The sequence below is a fragment of the Bos grunniens genome, chromosome 13, assembly GCF_055505025.1.
Source record: "Bos grunniens cultivar Pamir isolate PY7600 chromosome 13, Bosgru_T2T1.0, whole genome shotgun sequence".
Taxonomy (NCBI): Eukaryota; Metazoa; Chordata; class Mammalia; order Artiodactyla; family Bovidae; genus Bos; species Bos grunniens.
This window is the reverse complement of record NC_141177.1, coordinates 36,835,592-36,858,881: the sequence shown is the minus strand read 5'-3', so window position 1 is coordinate 36,858,881 and position 23,290 is coordinate 36,835,592. Positions and strand designations below refer to the sequence as shown.

The following is a 23,290-nucleotide window of genomic DNA, read 5'->3' as shown; positions in this document are numbered from 1 at the left end:
TATGGCTGATTCATGTTAATGTATGACAGAAACCAACACAACATTGTAAAGCAATTATCCTCCAGTTAAAGATGAAATAATTTAGCTTCTCGACAGTAATTGGCATGAAAGACAATGATTATACATAATTTTCAAATAAATACATTTATACAAATAAATTAAAAAGTTTTTTAATATATGAATAATGTTGCTTAGAATTCTAAGGTTTAATAATGCAAGCACCAGGTAATTACTATTTTCCTATGAGACTTAATAGTACTCTTTGATTTCATAAATTATGTGCATCTGTTTGATAAAAAATATAAAGTAATTCTTTCACAAAGTAATTTTTTCAAAGATCCTCTGTAGCAATAACTTGAGAAAAACTTGGAGCTCTGAATGGTTCAGTGACAAGAACTGCTAATTAGTGACAGTGACGTTAACACACTTGCTAGATGAAGGACTCGTGGAACCTAGCACAGAGCTGCAGTGTACGGTACACTTTTGTGCAGTTCTAACATAGCAAATGTAATATGTGGAGTCCACAGACATTCTGTGAAGAAATGAGGTGCAGAAATCCCCAGTGTAAGAGGAATATTAAACTTCAAGGATGAGTAGCTGGCTCTTGTGGAGCCATCATGGTAAACCAGGGACTAGACAGTTTTGGGTTAAGATTGCTTTTTCTGATTCAGTTTCTGTCAAGTATTACTGGCCCTTTTCTGAAGAAGCAGCAGTTAATCTTTAATGCCTAGCATTTCCTTATTCTGAACTGTGGTAATTAAATCTCTCCTGTAGTACCTAATAATTTTCTCTGGATTGTGCCTCTGGCTACTCTGTTTCTGAATAGCTGTCACGTTGGCCAGAGTTAGGTCAGCTTTTGGCCAGATACTGAATCATTTTTATCTGATGATTTTAACAGTTTTGGTAATTCTTCAAAGCTATATTGAAATATGGTTTGTTCAGTTGTTTAGCATCAGGTGGAGTAAGGTTGCAAGAGTTTGAAATTTTGAATGAAGAAAGATGAAAGTTTATTATGTTCAGTCCTGGCAACCTGGATTATAAAAAGACTCTACAGGACTTATTTACAGTTACTTTTAATTTAATGATAATTATAATTTTAAAAATTGTTGCTGTGGCTTATTCTGTATCACTTCATGTGCACCTAACAGGCATTTGTGACAGGAAGGAGCCTGGACTGGTGCTTCCTTTCCTGTTCCTCATCTGGGCTGTCCCAGCCTTCCATGCCCACTCCCCTATGTGCCTTAGCTTGGCTGTGGGAAAACAGAGAGTCAGGGCTTTATTCTGCCAGATGATTTGCTTGGCAAAGTTAGTTAACTCCAACTGCCAGTCAACCTCACCTTACTTTGCTGTTTTCCTTAACCCAGGGGTGGATCAAGCTTTGCCTCCAGAGCGCCGGGCTCCAGTTACTCCTTCCTCTGCCTCTCGCTATCACCGCCGAAGGTCCTCAGGGTCACGAGATGAGCGCTATCGGTCAGGTAAGCTCAGTGTATTACAATTACTACATATTGCCAGATGTAATGTGGGTGGTGGTGAAATGCATGAGTGGACACATGTCTGCAGAAGCTGTGTGAATGCACAGCAGTGTATTCGGGTGTGTTTGTGGTTGGTTGTGATGTGCAGATGACCTCTTACCTCAGACATAGATACACCCTCCAGGGCACACAATAAAATTCAGTAAAAAGTAACTCTTTTTATATTTTTAAGATAGTGTCCATTATTTAGAATGTTACAATAATTTAAAATGTAGTAACCTTTTGTAAGCCAAATTTTGCTCATTTTTTAGGTGTTACAAAGTTTAACACTGGTTTCAAAAATCTTGGTTTTACTGTTCCGATCTTAGTTGCTAGTATTTTTTCCTTCTCTTTTAACCTCAGTGATTTGTTTCTCAAGTAGAGTTTTCAAAAAAGAAATAAAATTCTTAATAATTTGTATGTTGTTTATTTCCTTTGTGTTTTACGACACTGCGTATAAGAATGCTGTCTTCATAATTCTGCTTTATAGCAGTCATCTGGGTTCAACAGGCTTAAATTTCTTCCATTAATTTAGCATCAGGAAAGTTGTATTGTGATTAATGTTTAATTTTTTCCGCCACCATCTGGATTCCAGTTGTTTTCTATTGATTCCCTAACTATAATTTTTTTTTTAAAGAAAATTATCAGTAAGTGTTGTTGCTGGAACACCAGTTCAGGATACATGTGGATTGCTGATGATGACAGTCCAAACTATAACATTTATATATCACTTTATATTTTCAAGTACTTGCAATGGTGTTACCTCAGTTGGTTTTTATAACAGAAAGGTGGCATACATACGGCTGTTTCGTGCTGCAGAAGAGGACGCTGAGGCTGCGAAAAGTGAAGTAGCTCAGCCACTTCACATGGAGGCAGGTGGATCAACCCTGTGAGCCTCTCAGTGTTGTGAGTCTTTCCCTTACTGGGGACTTGAAGGATAAGCCGCCACCCTTCCCACCAAGTTCAGGAGCTGTGTGCTTGACTTCCTGGCCCAGCTCTCCTTTCTAGATGGGAAGATGGCATAAGACAGACTTTATGGCATCAGGAATCTTTATGTGCAGAAGCAAGAAGAATGGACTGGAGAAACTAGGAAGAAGGCCAGTGCAGCTTCACTGCTGCGCCTTCTGCCTTCTTGGCTGTCTCAGGCCTGATGCCTGGGACAATGCGTGGGGGTGGGATGAAGGCAGGGGTTTGTAACCAAGTTTACGTTCTGTGTTTTCTCAGGTAGTTTTATCCTGGCACATACCAAGAGCTTGTCTTACGTTATTCAGGCATCTCAGAGGCCCCTTTCAGATTAATTAGAAGGGTAGCACATATATATGTGCTGTCAACTTGCTGTGGAATGCTAAGATTTACTCCCTTGTCATGATTCTGTTGTGCATTTTATATATCATGCACACACACATAGATACATGTACATAGTCACACATACGGGAGACATGCAGGTAGAGACCCACATGTACACATACACAGACATATGTGTAGGCATGTGCATAGACAGACAGTAGACAAGTGTCCACTCTTATCCGTATCTTTTGGCACTTGGACTTTATCCTGAAGATGATAGGGTTCCATTCAAAGATTTTAAGCAGAGTCACAATTGGAGCAGGTTGGGGTTTGCAGCTGACTTTGGTAGCACTGTGGAGTACGAGTTAGAAGGGAGGATCTGGAAGCCCCTGGATACCTGAGGTATTTGTACAGGATATGAATCAGTGCCAGTGAGACGTGAGATGTGGTGAGTTAAGGCAGGGTTGTGTGAGAGAGGGGGTTTTGGTGACCCTGAGATGTCTAGGTTGTACAGCTGTATAGATGATCCTCTCCGGGTCTGCCATTCCAGAATTCAGTTTCCCATTTGTAGGTTAAAGGTGGTGGAATTTGCCCCAGCTATTTACTTACTATGTAGAGAATACATGAAAAATAGTTCAGGTACGCCTTCAATTATCATGTAAGATGTGAAAAATATTATTCCATATATAGTTTAAATTTTTTTTTTAATTTATACTCTCAATTTTGAATAAATAATGACTGCTTAGTTTTAAGGAGCAGACATATCCAGAGGATCTTTCTATGTGCTTTTGAAAGCTCAGCTGGGTTCTCATTTTCTTTAACTGACTCAGTTCCACCATCATATGGGATGACATCCACCCTAGAGGAAAGCTAAGGAGGGCCTTTGGGGCATCCCTGGGCTCATTTGATAGTCTCCTTCGCTATATGTCATTATCTGCTGTTTCCTGGTTTTAAAATACTCTAATTAGTTTTCTTAATTTAGGCATTTCAATGCTAAGTTACTTTCTTTTAGAGTTTATGCTCATATATTGTGTTTTTTTTTAAGTGGTATAAAATCTTAGAAGCTTGTTTTAATCTGTTTTGAGTATACATGTTTCAGGATTTTATTTTCTCCTGTACCAGCACAGAAGATAAAGGACATTTAAGAGAAAAGGGAGGAGGGAGGAGGGTTCAGGATGGGGAACACATGTATACCTGTGGTGGATTCATTTTGATATTTGGCAAAACTAATACAATTATGTAAAGTTTAAAAATAAAATAAAATTAATTAAAAAAAATTAAAAAAAAAAAAAAGAAAAGGTTTTGTGACTCTCAGAATATTTTACTTTCTAAAATTCTTTGACCACTCTCAGTAGAGTTACTTTAGTTGTTTCAGTGACCAAATTTATCAGCCAATAGGTAATTCTGTTATCCTTTAGACAGTTGACTTAATTAACAGTCAGTCTGGTCAACCATATAGCCACAGACTTAACATCTCTTGGCTATATGTTTTTATTTTTAAACCCATTGCCTTACATGGTAATGAACTCCTACTGGAATTCTTTATAGAGTAAAGTGTACCTCTCTTTTTAAATAATTTCCTTTGGGAACTAAAATTTGATTTGGAAAGTGAATGAATAAATAGGCATTTACCAGGTACCTAGGAAACATCTACCTTGTGCTCGTTCCACCTCGAATGTCTTGGAGTGCTGTCTTCCTCCAGGAGGAAGAGCTCAGAGGCCAGGGAGCTGTGGTGGCGTTTCAAGACCCTTTCATGAAGGTCTGTGAGGACAAGCCATTTCCAGGATAATGCTAACACATTACTTGCCTCTTTTAGTCTCATTCTTTTGTGAATGTACAGTGGGTTTTTCCAGAGGCTGCCTGACATGATGATGTTATTCTTACAGCCAGTGGAATCTGTGATTATGAAGTCATGTATTTTTAAAAGTTTTTCAGTTTCCTTTCTAATTCAATAAGTATCAAAGCATTAATCCCATAAGTAAAACTTTAAAGGTTTTCATCAATTTTGGGGTATAAATCAAAAAATAACATTTTCTTATTTAGAAGACTTAAATTAGACTGCATACTCCACTTAGCATTCCTAGTAAAAGACAAGCTGTCTCTGTAAAGCTGAATCATCCAGCATGGTGGTCAGTATGCACAGGAGAAATTTTATATTTAAATTAATGAAATTAAATAAGATTTGAAATTCTGTTTCTGTGCTTTTTTTACTAGCCACATTTTAAGACAAGTGACTACTATACTGGGCAGTGCAGATATGGAAAATCACCACCACAGCAGAAAGTTGTCTTTCATAGTGCTGTGCTAGGTTGTGCCGAAGGTTGTGTAAATATGGAGGAGAAGGCAGAAGATGCAGCTGAAGACAGTTTTTAAAGGTCTGCTTGTCTAAAACTAATAAAGCTTGATAGTTATGCCTAGTCATTTAACAGAAAAAAGACAGAGAGTTGGATTTCAGAAATATGTATAGGTAGTTGGGTTGGGATAGGTTCCTGGTTGAAGCAGGGATGTGTTAAGAGGATTTGTATTTCAGGTAAAAAACAAAAAAGTGATTAATCAATTTATGGAATATACCAAAACAGTACTTTGACATTGATACAATAGTTACCAAAAAATACTTATATTAGGTAGGAAGAGATCCTGGAAATTAAATAAGGATTTAACTTAAGAAGCCAGAAAAGAGAAATTGAATGAGTTTACAGAAAGAAGAAATGAGAAAATAACGTGAAAAAAATGGAATAGAGGATATAGATTTGGTTTCCACTTGGGCATGTGGTGGAAGCATAGAAATCCTCATACACAATCCTTACACAAGAAAAGGCTTCAGTTCAGTCCCTCAGTCGTGTCTGACTCTTTGAGACCCTGTGGACTGCAGCACACCAGGCCTGCCTGTCCATCACCAACTCCCAGAGCTTGCTCAGACTCATGTCCATTGAGTCAGTGATGCCATCCAACCATCTCATCCTCGTCGTCCCCTTCTTCTCCTGCCTTCAATCTTTCCCAGCATCAGGGTCTTTTCCCACGAGTCTGTTCTTCACATCAGGTGGCCAAAGTATTGGAGTTTCAACTTCAGCATCAGTCCTTCCAGCGAATATTCAGGACTGATTTCCTTTAGGGTTGACTGGTTGGATCTCCTTGCATTCCAAGGGACTCTCAAGAGTCTTTTCCAACACCACAGTTCAAAAGCATCAATTCTTCTGTGCTCAGCTTTCTTTATAGTCCAACTCTGACATCCATACATGATTACTGGGAAAGCCATAGCTTTGAATAGATGGACCTTTGTTGGTAAAGTAATGTCTCTGCTTTTTAATATGCTGTCTAGATTTGTCATAGCTTTTCTTCCAAGGAGCAAGCGTCTTTTAATTTCATGGCTGCAGTCACCATTTGCAGTGATTTTGGAGCACAAGAAAATAAAGCCTCTCACTGTTTCCAGTGCTTCCCCATCTCTTTGCCATGAAGTGATGGGACCGGATGCCATGATCTTAGTTTTCTGAATGTTGAGTTTTAAGCCAACTTTTTCACTGTCCTCTTTCACTTTCATCAAGAGGCTCTTTAGTTCTTCACTTTCTGCCATAAGGGTGCTGTCATCTGCATATCTGAGGTTATTGATATTTCGCCCGACAATCTTGATTCCAGCTTGTGTTTCATCCAGCCTGGCATTTTGCATGATGTACTCTGCATATAAGTTAAATAAGCAGGGTGACAATACTCTTTTCCCGATTTGGAACCAGTCTGTTGTTCCATGTCCAGTTCTAACTGTTGTTTCTTGACCTGCCAGCAACCCTTCTTTGAGGCATTAAAGAACTGAGGTCATTGGGCAAACTGCTGATCCCAGAATTGGGCATGGATAATGGAAACTATGAAAGACTAAAGACATTGCTAGAATTCAGAAACACTGTAGCAGAAATGAAGAATTAACTCATTGATAGACTAAAGGTGGATAGGTCAGAAACTCAGGTCTGCATAAAGAAAGGAAGAATGCTGGAGAAGGAATAGATGAAGATAAAATCCTTTGTTTTTCTTATTCTTAATGGTAAAGAACCCTCCTGCCAGTGCTGGAGTCTTAAGAGATGTGAGTTCAATCCCTGGGTCAGGAGGATCTCCTGGAGAAGGGCATGGCAATCTTCTCCAGTATTCTTGCCTGGAGAATCCATGGACAGAGGAGCCTGGTGGTCCGTGGTCCATAGGATTGCAATGAGTCAGACACAACTGAAGTGACTAACACACACAGTTGATCTTACAGATAAACATTTGGGTGATGATAGCATATTAATTAGTGAATGAATGAAAACAATGTTACAGGAGAGAGGAACTAGAAATACTCTGTTGTAAGGTATTCATACCACCCTAGAGTTACAGTGTTATTTGAAAGTGAACTCAGATTAATTGTGAAATATATATTATGAACTCAAGGACAATCACTGAAAGCAGTTTAAACATGAAGTATAATTGATACGCCAGAAGAGAAGAAGAATGGGATCCTATAAAATACTTAGTTAAAGCTAGAAAAGGCAGGAAAAGAGTGGAATACAAAGAATAAATGCAACAAACAGAAAACAGTAACAAACATGTTAAATAGTAATCCAAGTATGTCAATAATAACTTTGTTAGTAAGTGATCTAAGTACACCAGATAGAAGGTGGAGACTGTCAGAGTGGGTAAGAAGCGGAACCCACTTATATTGTCTATTTGAGAAATCCACTTGAAATAGAAAGACACAGATGTAGAAGGATACAGTGCGGACACTAATCCAGAAGCATGAGTAACTATATTAATTTCACGTAGAGCAGACTTCAGAGCAAGGAAAATTATCAGAGAAAAGAGCATTGCATAATTGTAAAGGGGTCAGTTATTTAAGAAGATACAATAATCCTTAATGTGTACATGCCCAACAACAAAATATGAAAAAACATGTGAGATAAGAACCAGTAAAACAGGAATAAATGGACAAAGACTTTAACACCTCTGTATTGATAATTGATAGATCCAGCAGGCAGAAAGTCAGTAAGGGCATCAATCAGCTGGATTTAATTGACATCCAGCAATAACAGAATACACGTTCTCATGCTGGATACCTCAAGATATACTATATTCTGGGCCTTAAAATAACTCCTAACACTGAAAGTGGTAGAAATCAAAGTATACTCTCAGACCACAATGGAATTAAACTGGAAATCAGTAATAGAAAGGTAACTGGGAAATCCCCACATACTTCGAGGTTAAACCACACACTGCTAAATAACATTTGGGTCAAAGAAGAAGTCTAAGAAGTTTTAAAATATTTTGAATTGAAGAGAAAATGAAAATACAGAGGATCAAAATTTGTGGGATGTAACAAAAGCATTGCTTAGAGGAAGACGTACAGCATTGAATGGTATAGTTGAAAGTTCAAGAAGCATTAAGAAACCAGGAAAAGTAGGGAAAGTAAATTAAAAGAGGAAAATAAATAAAAGGAGAAATAATGAAATTGAAAACAAAGCAATAGAGAAAATCAAGCCTAAATCCTGTTTAAAAGATCATTAAAACTGATACTCTAGGCAGGTTAAGAAAAAAATAGAAAACACACAAGTTACTAATGTCAGAAATGAAAAAATTAACATTACTACTAATCCCATAGACAATAAAAGAATATTATGGGGATATTACAAACAACTCTGTGAATACAAATACAAAAACCTAGATGAAAATGACCCATTCCTTGAAAGACACAATCTGCCAAAACTCACCCAAGAAGAAAGAGGCCATCTAAATAGGCCTATGTCTATTAAAAACACTGAAACAATAATAGCCTTCCAAAGCACCAGGCCCAAATAGGTTCACTGCTGAGTCTGTCAGACATTTATGAAAGAAGTTGTACCTGTGTCCTGTATTCTCTTTGTGCAGATAAAAGCAGAGGGGCTACTTCCTAATTTATTCTGTGTGGCAAGCATTAACCTAATACAAAAACTAAACAAAGATACTACAAGAAAGGAAATCTACAGACTCATATCTCTCATGAACATAGGTGCAGAATTCCTCAAGAAAATATTAGCAAATCAAATCCAAAAACAGAAACTATTACACAATACAACCAAGTGGGATTTATTCCAGGTATACAAAGCTGGGTTAACAGTGGAAAATCAGTTAATGTCATCTATGCTATCAACAGCCTAAAGAAAAAAAAGGCCGTGTCAATAGATGCAGAGAAAGCATTTCACAAAATCCAGTACCCATTTATGACAAGAATTCTTGGCAATCTAGGAGAAGAACATCCTCAATTTGATGAAGAATATGAAAAAAATTAGTTAATATTTGGTGGTGAGACTTCCCACTAAGATCAACAACGTGGTAAAAATGTCCCATCATCATTACTTTTCAACATCATACTGAAAGTCTTAGCTAATGCAGTAGGCTAAGTAAAGGAAATTAAAAGTATACATGTTTGGAGTGATGTGATTGTTTATGTAGAAAGCCCTAAAGAATCAAGAAAAATTTGAAAACTCATAAGTGATTATAGCAAGGTTGTGGAATATAAGGTTAATATTAAAAAGCCACTTACATACCAGCAATAAACAATTGGAATTTGAAATTAGAAACAAAGATCATTAAACTATAATTTAAAAGGATACATGCACCCCTATGTTCATAGCAGCACCTTAACTAAGGACCGAAGTTAACTCCATCAGTAGGGGACAGACTTATGTGAAGTCCCCACTAAAATGCATGGTCTGCATCTAGTCATGAGGAAATATCAGAAAACCCAGGCTGAAGACAATCTACAAAATAACTGGCCTGTATCCTTTAAAGTCCTAAAAGAAATCAGTCCTGAATATTCATTGGAAGGACTGATGTTGAAGCTCAAACTCCAATACTTTGGCCATCTAATGCGAAGAACTAACTCAGTGGAAAAGACTCCCATGCTGGGAAAGATTAAAGGCAGGAAGAGAAGGGGCCGACAGAGGATGAGATGGTTGGATGGCATCACTGACTCGATGGATGTGAGTTTGAGCAAGCTCCGGGAGTTGGTGATGGACAGGCAAGCCTGGTATACTGCAGTCCATGGGGTTGCAAAGAGTCGGACACAACTGAGTGACTGAACTGACTGATCCTTTAAAATGGCCAGTTTCATGGAATGCAGAAGCTGGGAAACTGGTCCAAATCTACAAGGGCAAAGAAAATCTAATGAATATGTGCACCCATGATCCTGGATTGAATCACAGACTAGAAAGACAGAATAACTGCAAAGGAAGTTACTGGGACAGTTGGCATCATTTGAACTTGCAGTTTGAATTAGATGATGGTAGTATATCATTGGATTTTCAGGTGGATTTCCACCCTGTTAACATTTGAGAGTCACGGCAAACACAGACCAGCCCTTAGGCCAGATGCAGCCTGCATTCTCCTTAAAATAATGTTTCACTGGAACAGTGTTAACAGGGTGAGGTTTCTTAGGAGCAGTTACAGAACTGTAGTTAGTGGTGAAGATGTGGGCCCTGGAGGTGCTCACACCTGGTTCACACCCAGTCATTGCCACTGACAAGTTACACTGGGAGAGCTTTACACCTTTGCTTTCTTGTTTGTGAAATGGGAATAACGAGAGCCTCCTCCATAGAACGTGTGGAAGTTGGTGAGTGTAGTCATACCCTGACTGCTGCCTTCTGGCCGCTTTTCCTGGCTCCTCTCTCATTCTCTAGATGGCACCTTCCCAGCAGCCAGGATGATCCCTCATCCACTCTTACTCCTCAAGCCCATGCTTCCCTGTCAGACTTACAACCACTCCTGCAAAGCCCTCATCCTGGTGGGTCCCTTGGCTGGTGCTGTATGTGTCTTGCTGGCACCACCCTTATGCACAGTGCAGGGCCTTTGAGTTAATTGTTCCCTGTCTTGGAGGTTCTTGCCTTACTATTCAGATTTCCTGGTAATAGATCTCTTCCCTGGCTTCACAATTAAGTAGCCATTCAGTCTTTTTATCTGATTTCCATTCCTATCCCATTTGACGGTCTCTTGTCTGTCTTTGGCCCTTTAGAAAGTGACCTATGTGACAGATAGTACCTTGTCCACTTGATTCTCCACACCCAGTCCTGAGGCCACTATCTTACAAAACAGGCATTAAAAAAGATGGGTGGAGTTAATGTAATGGGTTAATATACAAAGATTACCTAATATAAGGACTGCTCCATAACTCATATTTAAACTGTTAGCTAAAATCATTACTGTACATATCTGGTGTACATACTTCCCTTAACAGACATGAAAATGAATTATGAAGCTGGAAAATGTGACCCATGAAGAAATATTTGAAGATCAAGGACTAAGAAAAAAAAAACCACAGAGATTTACATCCAGTATCTGATTATACAGATTCTAGGGTAATAAAATGAACAGTTAAAAGTCTGCAAATGAATTTGAATGCCTTTTTCCTAGAGCTTTCAAACTGTCAGGCTTATATTTACTTTCCTTCCTTCCCCACTCTTCCATTTGTGACAGTGTCTGTAGGAAGATAGACTCTGTTACAGGAACAGAAACAAGGCAGAGAAGCTTGGGGCCTTGGGGCTGTCTTCAAACAATAGAGTGATTGAGCTCCCGCTTTGTTTCAGACGTCCATACAGAAGCTGTCCAGGCTGCGCTCGCTAAACACAAAGAAAGGAAGATGGCAGTGCCTATGCCTTCCAAACGCAGGTCCTTGGTTGTGCAGACCTCGATGGACGCCTACACACCCCCAGGTGAGCAGCAGGCCTTGTTGGCTTCAGAGAGGGATGAGCAAGCCTTAGAATTAGGTTAGTGCCAGCAACTGCAGTCTCTTTAGCTTTCAAAATCATGGTGCTATAATTCAGGCTTTTAAGAACCAGAAGTCCAGAAACAGTGTATATGCTCTAAATAAAACTCGGAAGGAAAATTGGCATGATTATGTATGCATTATAATGTCTATATAAATATGCATTTTAAGATTTTAGACGCATAAATATGATACAGACTTTTGTTAAAGTCCTATAAAATTGAATTCTTCACACAGCAAGAGAAGTTGGATTTCTTCTCTGCTTAGACTGGTGTATGCATATTCTCAAGTCTTCAAACTATCAGTAGGTTGTAATGTTCTGTTAAGAAATTGAATGAATTGAAAAATTTAGGCAGTTACTTCCCTGGTAGCTCAGTTGGTAAAGAATCTGCATGCAATGCAGGAGACCCTGGTTCGAGCCCTGGGTTGGGAGGATCCCCTGTAGAAGGGAAAGGCTACCCACTCCAGTATTCTGGCCTGGAGAATTCCATGGATTGTCTAGTCTATGGGGTCGCAAAGAGTCGGACACGACTGAGCGACTTTCACTTTCAGGCAGTTACTTAAATCTGGTGACATCAGTTTTTGCTGTAAAGTGCAGATAGTATTTTTGGGTATCACAGTTGCTTGCTTTGCCATTGAGTTACTAAAGCTGCCAAGGGCAGCATATCAGTGAGAGACGTAGCTCTGTGCCAATAAAACTTTGTCATGAAAATAGGCAGAGAGTTTGGTCCACAGGTCTGTCTACCCCTGATATATATGGTTGAAGGTAATACCCCATTTATATTTCTGCTTTTGTTTAATCTTGAGTTTTATGTAACTACCTAATATCTCTACTTAACTCTGTGCAAATAATTATAATCTATAACATGTGGCACTAGAGGTAAAGAACCCGCCTGCCAATGAAGGAGACACAAGAGATGTGGGTTCAATCCCTGGGTTGGGAAGATCTCCTGGAGGAGGGCATGGCAACCTACTCCAGTGTTCTTGTGGCGAATCCCATGAACAGAGGAGCCTGGAGGGCTACAGCCCATAGGGTTGCAGAGTTGGTCACGGCTGAAGCGACTTAGCACGCACATACGCACGCACGTTATTATCTTCAAAACTGAAGTGAAGCACAAAATTAAATGTCCACGTATCTGTTAGAAACACAAAGTATTGAGCCTAATTTACTTGATTTTGTACGTATGTATGTATGTATGTATGTGTGTGTGTGTTTCTTGTTCCAGCATTATTCATGGTGTGGTTGCCACTCTCTTTTCTGCAGACCTGTTACCTGGCACACCCCTTTGTTCACAAGAGAAATTTAAGGTGGAATAAGAATAGTTGAATATATAAAGCACTTTTTGGAGTCTTGTAAAGTTTAGTCCTGAGTGTTTGCAAGCAGTGAGGGTAATAGAAGCACGTACTTCAGCTTAGGGATGTGATCAGGTATGTCCGGTACTAATTCAGACCACTCTTCAACTTCTCATGCCTTCAGAAATGAAAGTTCTGAACTTTGTAAGACAAAATTTAAATATAAAACTTAGTTATTTTGTGTTTTCTTAAAAGATAATACAAGAAATGTTCTTTATCTCAAGAATAGAATTTTCTAATAGGAAAGGGAGTCCTTTTTGCTGATTTCCTTACATTCCTTCATTTCTTAATTCTGAGCCATAACATGTAATTTGAACTGTTTTTAAATCAGCACGGGATTCACTGATGGCTCAGATGGCTAGGAATCTGCCTACAATGCAGGAGACCCGGGTTCAGTCCCTGTGTCTGGAAGATCTCCTGGAGAAGGGAATGGCAACTCACTGCAGTATTCATTCTTGCCTGGAGAATTCATGAACAAAGAATCCTGGTGGGCTACAGTCCATGGGGTTGCAAAGAGTCAGACACAACCATAATTAGTATACTTAATCCTATTTGTTTAGTTTGTGGTTATAATTTGCCAAAATATGAATGTGAAAATTTTACTTTTGTATGTGTATAACAAACAGAACGGATTTACATGGATAACAAACCCACTTCAAATATATTTTAACCAGATCTTTGAAACTAGACAATATTCAGGGAGTTGGACATTTTTCTGAGCCACTTTTTATGGGAAATACTGAGTCTGAAGTACAAGGTGTGTGTGATTTATTTGTGTGTGCACTTTTCTTTATGTTGACTCCATCCTCTGGGGTGTTACTGTGTCATTCATGATGAAAGACAGAACTTCCAGGAGAACAAATCCTGTACAAGTGTCTTTGCAAAATATAAAAGAACATTATTGGAAATGTCATTTTTGGTGCATTTAATTGTTTGGTTAGCATTTTCAGGTATACTGTATAATACATCTTGTAAGCTGTCATTTAGAGTCTTGAGATAGTTTTGTACAATCATAAATGCCAACACTATCATTATAAAATTTTTTATTCACAACCTGCCACACTCACACACAACTTAAAATAGCATATGGCTCAGAGAAATACTTTGAATAAAGAAGGGCTACAGAGCATCACACTTTGAACACTTTAAAGCTTAGTGTCTTAGAAAATGCCACCATGGCCTTCTTGCTTGGTGTCTGAGTACACAGAAAAACATCTGGTTATCCCCAGCGTCTGGAGTGGAGGACAGGTGAGGATGTCTTTGAGTTTGGAATTTTAAGAAGATTCTGGCATATATATGTAAGGTAAGGTGCTCTGGATGAAGACCTTGCTATACTGAAAAAGAATTTGTCACCTGAAAAGCTTGTGACTTCTCAAGAGTGTTCGAAGGTCATTTACCAGTTAGTGTGTGGGGTGGGTCTGTGTTTGGAGAGGGCCTGGGCCTGGGAGTGCTGCTTGCCCCAGTTGCAGCTAACTGCCTCTGTCCCACAGATACCTCCTCTGGCTCAGAAGACGAAGGCTCAGTCCAGGGTGACTCGCAGGGGACTCCCACATCCAGCCAGGGCAGCATCAACATGGAGCACTGGATCAGCCAGGCCATCCACGGCTCCACCACCTCCACCACCTCGTCATCTTCCACCCAGAGTGGGGGCAGCGGTGCTGCCCACAGGCTGGCTGACGTCCTGGCGCAGACACACATAGGTGAGTGCCTCATGGCAGCCGGCTGTGCTGTTCTCCCTGTCCGTGCATCTGAGTGGCTGCTGAGTGTCCCTACCCCTTTTAGTTTGCATTTTCCCTGTCTGTGCATCGTGGCCTCAGAACCCACTCGAGGGACAGGTCAGACCTGTTTCTGCCCCTGGGCTGCTTTGCTGCATTGGCTTTACTGTTCTGTGAAACCCTTGGTTTTTACTATTTTTTACATCCTAGACGTCTTCTAAAACTATAATTTAGAAGTTTTCTGTTCGTAGAGAAATGCGTTCTTGCTCATTAGGGAAACATGCAGCCATAGCTGGTTACACATTTTCTTCTCCTCATGCTATAATGCACTCCTAAGTAACATTTTAATCATGACTAATAAGCATGACTGGGCCCTTGAGAGTGAGTTTGCCCTTACTTTGAAAAGGGGAGACTTTCATCACTGCAGCTTTCATCATTATAGCAGTTTTCTGCTGTAGGCATTCAGATTTCTGGGGTGGTTCCCAGAATGTATGTTAGGTTATGAGAAGTGGGATCCTTTGTATTTAAAAAAGCACAGAGTTAGGAAGCATTGGCAAGGTGTTTGAAAACTGTAAAAAAGGAAATTAAGTAAGAGTTGTTAGAGGAAAAGAGTGTATTGAATGAGCACTGGGGCTCCGTGAGCCTGGAGTACCTGACGGTGTCTGTCACTGCCTCTGCCCTCGCCTGACGCTCACTGTGCCACATTCATCTGGTGTATGAGCTCCAGATCTGTTCTCATCCATTTCCAGCTGTGGATTGAGATTTTTAAATACTTAAATAATATTAATATTCATAAAAATAAATTGCTTGCTTTGAACTTGGTGCCAAGATGGTTCAGTATGTTCTCCATTCAAATGATGTGGAGCAGGGTCAGCCACGTCCAGGGACACCAGTGCAGTGGTTGAGCACTGAGCACAGGGCAGGTGCATGTCCTTCTCCCACATCTAGCCTCATATCCAAAAAATCCCCATTTAGAAAATAGGCTAGTGAAATGAATGAATTCGATACTCGGCCACCTTCTCAGATTCACATTCACACAGTATTTTTTTCTAGATTACTGTCTCCATGACAGTCAGAGGAGTTCCATACTGACTTCTAGGAATTGGCCCCAGTGGCACTTGCTCAGCGTGCAGCTGAGGTTAAAAGCCGCAGCCTTTCCAGAATCAGCAGTGAGGCCGATTGTCTCCCAGCGGGACACAGGGAGGGCTGGCTTCCTCAGCAGTCACTGTTGGCCTGCTCTAGTTTGTTAGTGGAAAGAAGAGGAATGATCTGTCCTTCCTTTGCCACCTTTCCATTGCGAATAAAAAGGGGAAAATAGGAAAATTCTTCACAGTTTTTAAAGTAATGCTCACATGCAAAGTGGCATTATTAAATTTGAGTTTAAAACATTTTTGGTAGCATATGTTGATTACTGTGTACTGAGAAACTCTATTTGAAATCAGAGAAACTGTGACCATTACATATTTTTGGACACTAAAATTTTTCCCGAGTGTTTAGGAACCTGAGACAGTCCCTCGGCGCTGTCAGCGTGCTGCATCCAGCAGCCACATGCACAGGTGGGGCATAAAGCTCCTTCCACCTCTGCCCCTCACTCTGACCTTTGGAATGTGTGTTTCCTGATTCAGTTCACTTTTAAGGAAATATCTTCAATCTTACCAAGAGAAATACATAATTTTGGACATATTACTCCCTGCATTTGTTTCTCACTTTATGAAGTTACACACGGAATATTGGAGGAAATTATAGCACAGATAATTTAACCTACCCAGACTATAAAAGGTTGCATTACTCATGTGTGTTAAGCCTCAGTGTAACTAAAAGAGAGCTTCTGTGTATGTGACATTTCACTAATTTCTAATTTGGCACAAAGATAAGCTCCTGGAATATCTAGGAATTTTCTATAAATGCAAAACAAATTTTGTTGAAAAAAAGCAGTGGCAAAATAAGAAGAAAAGGAGAATTAAGATTTTTTTTATCCCTGTGACAAAAGCCAAAGAAGTGAAAATTCAGAATTGACAGTATTGGACCTTTTGTTGAGGCCATCAAAAGCCTGCAAAATAAGAAAGTATTACGTGTACGTGTGTGTTTTAAGGTACGTAGGGTCAAATAAACCACCACTTTGTACCTTGGGTGCAAAGAGGAATGCACCTCTCGAGGTGAGGCACTTGGATAGAGTCTATGGAAATGTCTCTCACCCGGTGGGCAGAGGGAAAATGAGTGGTTAGAGACCACCAAGTGACAGACAAGTGAGTGGTACTTCTGCACTGTCGTCTTAGAAGGAAGTCCTGTATCCTTGTATGTCCATCCTGATGCACAGGGGCACCACGCACCTCCTGTCAGACTGGCTTAGTGGATGACGTGGTCCCCATCCAGGGAATCTTTGTTCCTGTGGCTCTGCTAGATGGTATTCACACTTGAGCACTGACAATGAGGGCTCGAGGCATCCCTGTCACAAGATGCTAACGCCTGAGGTGTGCACATTTGTGACTCAGGAAGATGGACGCACCGTGCAATGGCCTCTGCAACCTAGACAGAACAGGGCCTCCACATTGTCAAGAGAGAAAACCAGAGCATGTTTACAGAACCTTCGTGCATGCCGTGTTCCTGAGACAATTGGCAAAGGATTAGTACCTCTAAAATACTTTATCAGAAGTCAAGGGGCATAATTTAGAGTAACCAGAAGAATTAAAGCAACACTTGAAACTTCAAGAAACATATTTATAAAAAGGCACTGGAGTAAAATATTATAGGAATTAGCTACATGGAAATAGAGAAAGTGAGGAGAAACTATTAATACATTTCTAGATTAAGAAATAAGAACAAAGCAGAATAGATAACATTGTTATACATTCAGCATCAAAATTTGTATAGTCAAGAAATTAAAGAGACTTCTTAATGAGCTACAGATGTATAGGTAAGATGTGTGTCATCTTTGTGACTGATGCATTTGAAATGATGTCTCATGTATGTTTCATCTGCATGTGTAGGGGTATATTGTCATTAGCCAGATATTCGTAGAAGTAATTGCATTTCCAGGGTATCATAGAGTTTATCAGCATGAATGCTGCTGTTTGTATCAGCAAGGAAATTCTCATCAGTTTTCCTGTATCGATCCTGCTAAGCAGGTAGACATGCCTCCATGTGCTTGATGCATAATTAGCCTGGAGCCTGGCATTTGTTCAGGATCTAGATTCTGGTTTTCTAGGGAATTTGCTCAGAGGGCTGAATGTAATAAATAACCATAATTTATTTATGTATAATCATCCATAGTATCACTTCTTTCATAATCTCTTTACTGATACTTTTCAGACATTTACAATCTTAAAATACGAACTACACACCAAGGATGGTGGTATTAGGAAAGCCTGCACCACTGGGGCTGGGGTCTCTCTGCAACACTCTTGCCTCCCTTCCTGGCCAGGGCGTCCCCAGCAGCTGGAGTTTCCTGATTCAGAGGCAATGTCCGCCAGTTTTTCCAGGAAAGGGCCAGAGAGTGGGTGTCAGGCTTTGTGGGCCATACAGTCCCTGCTGCCATTCCTCAGTGCCCTGGCTCAAGAGCAACAGACAGTGCGTGAACAGCAGGCATGGCTGCGCACCAGCAAGACTTCATTTATAAACACAGCTGACAGGCCACCCCGTGAGCCATAGTTTGCCAGCTCCTGTTGTAGAGAATTTTAAACCATGCTATTGAAAAAGTAAGCAGGAAAAGAAAATTTGCATTAGGTAACACAAGGCCTGTGAGACTCTTCCATCAATTACTGCGTGTTTCTGTGGCTCTGTGGGTGATTCTGTACTAAAAGAAGCCTGGCTTGAGAGGTATATCTCTTTGGCCAACATGACTGTGGGAATTTTTAGTTAGGTCCTAGGTTTGGCTTCTAATCCTGCATTTTCTTCATCCGTTCATAATAAAGCTGAGATCTACAGATACTGAAGTTAAGGGAATGTCACCATGGATCTTAGTCTATCTCCTTGTCGAACATCTCTAACCACTGATCCCTTTCCAGCTCACATGTTTCCCTGTCTTTCTCCATTCATGTTTTTTTTTTTTTTTGCTGTGATTCCTTTTCTGGGAAAGAAAGCTCCTTCTTTCCAAGGCTCATCTTCTTGTCCTCATTCTGGATCCTGGCTCCTCCCACATCTGCTGACTCAACTCTCTCCTCTGTTGCGGCTTCACTTCTCTCCTCTGGAAACCAGAGCTCTGGTTGTGATGACTACTTTTTCTCTCCTCGCCCGCTGGTACCACACCCTGGTTCTCCTTCCCCTCTGCCCTTGCCTCTCCTCTGGTGGCTCCTCTCCCCATCCTGTCTCTTTGTGTTCTTGCCCATGTCATCCACTCCCACAGTCTTTAAGGCTACCTGCTCTTTCACGACTTTCAAATCCTTACTTCCTTCTCCCATCCACATTTCAGAGTGCCTCTTGACCCTGCCCCTCAGCCTGGCCTGTGTCCTGAGATCAAGCTGTCTAACGAGGTCCTGCTGTCCTCAGACCAGCAGAACCCTTGTTCTGGGCATTCGACTGCCACGTGTAATGCAGGCCTCCTTCTGCTCCATCACTACTCCCTGGATCCTGGCTCCAGGCACCACACCTTAGTCTCATTACTGTAGCCCTTCTGGCCTCTGTCTGTCCTGTTCATGCTGTCCTTGTTGCCCTGTTGATGTTGTCAGGGCACAGATCTGCTCCTGCCGCTTTTCTCCAAAAATGCTTTGGGGCTTTTGCAGCTTGAAACTGATTTTATTTATTTGAATTTTATACTTAGATTCAAAGTCATGGCTTTTGACCCATAATTATCCTAACCCTTCATCCAGGACATGCTTCATGCTGCAGGAGTACCTGGGGCCTGCTGCTCACACCTTGGTGCATAGAGCAGAGCGACATCTGTTCAGTTCAGCTCAGTTGTGTCCAACTCTTTGCGACCCCATGGACTGCAGCACGCCAGGCTTCCTTGTTCAACACCAACTCCCAGAGCTTGCTCAGACTTGTGCCCGTTGAGTCGGTGATACCATCTCATCCTCTGCCATCTCTTTCTCCTAGTGCCTTCAATCTTTACCAGCATCAGGGTCTTTTCCAGTGAGTCAGTTCTTCGCATCGGGTGGCCAAAGTATTGGAATTTCAGCTTCAGCATTAGTCTGTCCAATGAATATAAAGGACTGATTTCCTTTAGGTTGACTGGTTGGATCTCCTTGCACTTCAGGGGACTCAAGCGTCTTCTCCAACACCACAGTTCAGAAGTGTCAATTCTTTGGCGCTCAGCTTTCTTTATAGCCCAACTCTCACATCCATACATGACCACTGGAAAAACCATAGCTTTGACTAGACGGACCTTTGTTGGCAAAGTAATGTCTCTGCTTTTTAATATGCTGTCTTTTCCCAAAGTTCAAATACGTATGACTCAGGAAGTAGTAACAGTCATTTACGCTTTATGCACTTGAGTCTCTCAGATTTATTTCCTGAAACTCATGAGAGGAAAGGATCCCCACACAAGGGGAGAAATGGCAGAAGCAGAGCCTGTGGGCTTGAGCACGAGGATGGCAGTGTCACCATAACTGCCGAATGTGTGGGTGCAGTGTTGCTTGTGCCCTCAGCCTCAGTGAGGAGCAAGTGTCAGCACACTGCAGCTCCACTGATGAGAACGCCGAGGCCTAGGGAGTGGATGTGGCGCCCATGGCACCAGCTAGTAAGTGGTCCTCAGGAGCCAGACCCCCATCTGTCGGATGTGGGAGCACCTGCTCGTGACGCCCGGGGCTGGCTTCCCCTTGGCTTTTTTGTTCCAGCTTGGACCTGCTGGTTAAAAACACACAGAAATACAGTTAAACTTAGCATAAATGATAAAATTCCAGTGTCCCCATCACAGCTGTCTGCATCTGTGGTCCTGCAGGTCTGTGGTAGTTGGAGCCCTTTGGCAGGAAGTTAAGTTTGTGGATGTAAAAGTCGAGAAGCTATTGTCAGGAGTTAAAGGTTTCTCTTCTGACTGCTATATTTAGAATGGATAACCCAACATGGACCTACCATACAACACATGGAACTCTGCTCAATGTTATGTGGCAGCCTGGATGGGAGGGGAGTTTGGGGGAGACTGGGTACATGTACACGTATGGCTGAGCCTTCCCTGTTCACTTGAAAGTATCACAGCATTGTTTGTTAATCAGCTATATCCCAATACAAAACAAAAAGTTAAAGATTTCTGTTCTGATATTAGACTATCCTGAGATTTGTCTAACAGTAGCTGTCAAATTTTTATGGGATATTTGTGGCATAAATGTGGGAAGAAGGCCGTTCCAGGTCTGAGAACCTGTGTAATCCTGCTAAAGTCAATTTCTTAGAGCTTTGGCTAAGAGAAATATTTGAATGTTGAACCCTTTCTAACCATCTCCAGGTTTAGTCTACAAATCTGAAAAGCAACTGTGAATTGCCATTAGCAGTGTTTCACACACGCTCTCACTGGTAACCACGGCATACTGTTCTTTCCCCGAGTGATTATTAAAGAGTAAGGAGATAAATCTTCACTTACATTGTCATGTGTCAGTATGACACATGGGTGACACACCAGTAGAACCCTCCTGTTGGGACTTCTGTCAAACTGGGGAGGTGGATGTTTTGGGGGAAACCAAGGAGGAAGGCCTGCTCTTCTGGTGACCCGCACGTGGAAAACAGGTTGGTACAGTGGGCAGCCAAGCAGCATCTCCAGCGACAAGCTGGATGCTCTGACTGCTTCGCTCAGCGTCGTTGCAGGCGCCTTTCACCGGGTAATATTACCTCCACGTTTCCATTGAGGAACCCGGTTTTCTGCTTCCATGTGGAGGGCACAGCCATGTCGTCTTAGGAAGCCAGGGCAGCTGGATGGACGGGTGGTCTGAGGGCCTACATCACTTCCTGCTCAGTGACAGAAGAGGTCGTATTGACCAGGGGAGACTTGGGAGGGCCCTGTTGACAGATGGAAGGCTGGGTTCCTTAACACGGCTCTCCTTACTTGTCATCAGTTAGTGGACAATGAGTACTTAGCTTTCTACACATGAAGAACAGATTTCCCCTTTTTCTTCTCTTATTTTAGAAGTTATTTGGGCACTAAAAATAACAGGCTGAAAATAGCTTCTCTGACCACTGGACCCCTGAGGTCCCTAGTCAGAATTAAGGAAAGTTGCTTTTTAGCAATGTGAGAAACAGAAGCACATTATCTCTAGTCATTAAGTGCTCTGGTGTACTCATTCTTGTGTTCATTCATTCTTTGAACTATCATGCCAATGTTTGCTGAGTGCAAGCGATGTGAGCTGGGTATTGGGCAACTTTAGCATCTGAGTAGGACACAAGAGCCGGACTGAGCTGGACACCTGCAAGAGTGGAGATAGGGAAGGGGGTGGTTCAAGGACGCATGGAATCCATGGTGGAGCTGAGCAGGAAGGTCAGCTAGTACCCTGAAATGGTCATGGCTAAAACAGCCATCCACAGGGTTGGATGGTTGGCAAGAGTAACAGACTAACATCCCAAATGGGAGGGGATGCAGTGAGTGAGATGGACCTCTGGTACTGGTGGCGCCAAGACAGCAGATACTGTCCTGGAAGAAGGCCAAACACACTCCCCTCCCATCTTCCCCTAGTGCCTTGAGTCCAGGGTCTTCAGGAACCCATGGCAGCTGCTGGGAACAGAAGCCATACCAGGGTGGATGGAACAGGTCCCACCTGTCAGGGAACAGGTGCAAAGCTGTCACAGTAGCTCTGGGGCAGTCACAAAAGAGGTGACACCTGATACGTGGTTGGAAAGATGGCTGCCATTTTTCTGTTTATTTTAAGAGTTTTGGGAAATTGAACTCAGGAACGGTGGGTCATCTGGCTCAGAAGATGCAAACCTGCTCTGATGAGAATCCTTGGTCTTCAGCTCCTGGTACATTTGGACCTGATAGGTCTCAAGCCTGGGGCTGATGTGCACTTTAGACCTTTGAACCTGCACCTTCAGCCACACTCTGTTTTATCTTACCCATCAAATGTTTCTTGAGCATCTTTTATATACAAAGGTCTTTTAAACACTACCAAAAAATAGGTATCGAACTCAGAGTTAAATGCCTGGAGGCCTGATCTTTATCCAGATGAATCAGGGCACTGTGTGTCACTGCAGTGGCAGAATGTTCTTGGCTTCATAACAGCAGCCAGCTGCTGGGTTTATGATCCTGCAGTGACAGCATATGTGGGGAGTTTGCAGGGGAGGGGGAGGGGCTGGCATATAAATAAATTTGGAAAGCACATTGAAGTCACGCAGCTGTCACTGCTCCTATGTCTTAATCACCAGATGTATTGGAATGGTTCCTTTTCCCACCTTCAAAGTGGCCGCTCAGCACAAAGACTTGTTGGCCATCACAGTGATGTGGCTACCATGTAACAAGAACAAGTAAATCTGAGTAAGATGGAAATGCAGTAAGCTTAACGTTTTAGCTGCTTTTGTCTTATGTGGCTAATTTGAAATGTTATGCATCATATGTTGGCATCTATTGTAGTTTTATTTGAAATATGAGGCCCCTGTGAGTTAACTACTCAGCCATGGAGAACTAGATTATATTAAAACATGAAATAAGGTCTGTTTGGCAAAAGCAAATGCGGGGGAAATGAAGAGAATGAATGAATGCAGTGTCTGAAATATTAAGGAGGTCATTTAAATGGTCCTCAGCAGTCTCACAAAGCATCCCA

The 23,290-nt window shown here is 41.4% G+C and overlaps 1 protein-coding gene across 5 annotated transcripts in view; it reads left to right on the top strand.

The window, feature by feature from the left end:
- Positions 1-23,290, top strand: part of DIP2C (DIP2 acetate--CoA ligase C (putative)) — a 292,447-nt gene that overhangs the window by 164,915 nt on the left and 104,242 nt on the right. For all 5 annotated transcript variants that reach the window (XM_086333509.1, XM_086333507.1, XM_086333508.1 and 2 more), the window contains 3 exons: positions 1,365-1,475; positions 11,372-11,497; positions 14,394-14,603. In XM_086333509.1, coding sequence (XP_086189635.1) covers positions 1,365-1,475; positions 11,372-11,497; positions 14,394-14,603 — 447 coding nt within the window. The remainder of the gene's footprint in view (positions 1-1,364; positions 1,476-11,371; positions 11,498-14,393; positions 14,604-23,290) is intronic.